The sequence below is a fragment of the Myotis brandtii genome, unplaced genomic scaffold (assembly GCF_000412655.1).
Source record: "Myotis brandtii unplaced genomic scaffold, ASM41265v1 scaffold736, whole genome shotgun sequence".
NCBI classification, from domain to species: domain Eukaryota; kingdom Metazoa; phylum Chordata; class Mammalia; order Chiroptera; family Vespertilionidae; genus Myotis; species Myotis brandtii.
This window is the reverse complement of record NW_005370921.1, coordinates 288,274-290,907: the sequence shown is the minus strand read 5'-3', so window position 1 is coordinate 290,907 and position 2,634 is coordinate 288,274. Positions and strand designations below refer to the sequence as shown.

The window sequence follows — 2,634 nt, the reverse complement described above, 5'->3', positions numbered from 1 at the left end:
ATCAGGGTGCTGGGCTGGGCTCCCTGGGAGTGGAGGAGGTGCCTCGTCTCCTCTCCACACCCAGCTTTTCTTGAATAAGGTTTGGTTCTTGGAGGAAACAGCTCACCGACTCGACGCGGACGTGGCAAGTTTCAATCCGGTTTCTCGGCTCCGAAAAGTGACCACGAGAGAGGAAAGGACTGACCGTTCCCGCTGTCACTCTCACCGGTGCCCCGCCCTCACCACGGCGACCCGCTCAGGCTCATCCCACCAGCAGCTCCTTACGTTTCTTCTGCGAGAAACACGACCAACTCGAGTGGAAATGGAGACGCCCCCTCCCGCGCCCCCGGGCTGACGTCTCCACGTGCGCCGTGGCTCTTCTGCCCAAAGGCTAATGTAACATCCAACGAGCCCTTCACGGACACACACCCCTGCCCCCCACACCGCCTCTGCCAGGTCCCCATTGGGTGAGAGAGAAGGAACACGTCCTGGTCACGGCACCGTGAGTGACATTTCCGAACCGGCCCCTCCTCCAGAGCCTCCGCTTCTTTTTTAAAATATATTTTTGTTGCTTTCGGAGAGGAAGGGAGAGGGAGAGAGAGAGAAACATCAATGAGAGAAAACCATGGACCGGCTGCCTCCTGCACACCCCCCACTGGGGATCAAGCACGAAACCCGGGCCTGTGCCCTTGACCAGGAATCGAACCCTGACCTCCTGGTTCACAGATCGATGCTCGGCCACTGAGCCACGCTGGTCGGGCCAGAGCTGCCCACTTCTTAAGAAACAGGTTGCCCTAATTGGTTTGGCTCAGTGGGTGGAGCGTCGGCCTGTGGACTGAAGGGTCCCGGGTTCGATTCCGGTCAAGGGCATGTACCTTGGTTGCGGGCACATCCCCAGTGGGGAGTGTGCAGGAGGCAGCTGGTCGATGTTTCTAACTCTCTATCCCTCTCCCTTCCTCTCTGTAAAAAATCAATAAAATATATTTTATTTTTAAAAAGAAACCAGTCAAAAAGACATAAAACACACACAAAAACCACCCTTCCATAATCCAAGGTGAGGAACTTGCGAGTAACTGTGTCACGTGGCTCATCGACACCCCTCACCCTCTCCTTCACGCGCCGCTGGGCTGGTCGCGCGGGACTCACCGTGGACACGGAGCATGCTCCCGCCCGCTCACTGCGCCTCCGTGACATGAGTCCTGCCGGGTCTTTCTCATTCTTGCAACTGCCTCTGGGGCCGGAGGTTTTGCTCCCAGAAAACGCTGACCTGTCTCTTCTCTTTGGGAACAGAACAAGAAAGCCCTCCTGCTCTCCCAGCAGCGGTGCCCGCGCGGGTAGCTCTCCCCGCTTCATTGCGGTCTGGGTGAGAAACGGAACTGGCTGTGCCGGCGGTACACCCCATGCCGGCCTACGGGGCATGTGTGAGTGATACGATGGCCACCATGGAGGGGACCGATATGGCCAACCCCCCAGAGTTTCGTTACTATTTTGCTGTGCCGGCGGTACACCCCATGCCGGCCTACGGGGCACGTGTGAGTGAAATGATGGCCACCATGGAGGGGACCGATAGTGCCACCCGCCCCCCCACAGAGTTTCGTTATTATTTTGGGGGTGTTGCTTATAGGTAAGATCTGTTCTCGGGGTGAATTTCAAACACACAACACAGTATTATCAGCTGTGGTCACCGTGGTGTAGGTCAGACCCCAGAATGTATGTCTTTCAACGGAAAAGCTGTCCCCTTTGACCAACGTCTCCCCCAGCCCCTGGGAGCCACACTGCCTTGTGGCTCCACGACTGGACTTGTTCGATCCGGCGTGTAAGCGAGAACACGCGGTGCTTGCCTTCCCCTGACTGATCTCACTCGGCCTGACGCCCTCAGGGCCGCCACGGGTCCCGACGGCGAGATCCCGTTCTCCCTGCAGCTGCATAATGGACGTCTGCACCACGTGCCTGCACGTGGGTTCTCTGTGGCCAAAAGGAATAAAACTGTAAAAGAAACCCAAGAAGGCTTCCTAGCGGAGGCACTGAAACCCTGGGGGAAGGACACCTTTTCACGGCTGCATCGGAGAAATGGGAGGTTTCCATCCAATCAGAATGAAGAGGAATAGCGCCATCTCACCAGAAGGCGCCCGGCCCTGAGCAACCCCATCAGAGTTTCATGGGACGCAGCTCGTCCCTGCCGTTTGATTAAGACCCTCGTTCAGATGCCTCCCTTTGAGTTCCCCTGCTCGCTTTAACGGGGTCCGTGCAAACAGGAATTCCTGGCAGCGGAGCTAGCGTCTGATGCTGGAATAAAATCTGACCAACCGACCAGTTACACACAAACCACATGACTGGGGCCGTGACTGGGGCTGAGTGGCGGACACAGGCCATTCCGTGACCCCAGCCAGCCGCCCCCGCTGGCCCGATCGATGGCCCAGGCCCAGAACCTGTCTCTGAGGACGTGGGACTCACTTTCTCCAGGAAGTGCGTCTCTATTCGGCGTCATCCACGGTCCCGTCTGAAGTTAGAAGGGGCTGGGGGGCTGCGTGTGGACACGCACGTCCGGGTCAGTCCTCCTGCCGACGACCCGGAGAACCACCAGCGCCCGCGTGGCTTCCTGGCTCCACAGCAGACACGCGTGTGGCCCGGAGACACCGCCCCTCAGCCCCAACT

At 58.3% G+C, this 2,634-nt stretch overlaps 1 protein-coding gene across 1 annotated transcript in view; it reads left to right on the top strand.

The window, feature by feature from the left end:
- The first annotated feature begins 1,412 nt into the window (after positions 1-1,412).
- LOC102252080 overlaps positions 1,413-2,634 on the top strand; it is a 15,280-nt gene continuing 14,058 nt past the window's right edge. Inside the window, 1 exon segment of the mRNA XM_014530378.1 lies at positions 1,413-1,603. Coding sequence (XP_014385864.1) covers positions 1,413-1,603 — 191 coding nt within the window.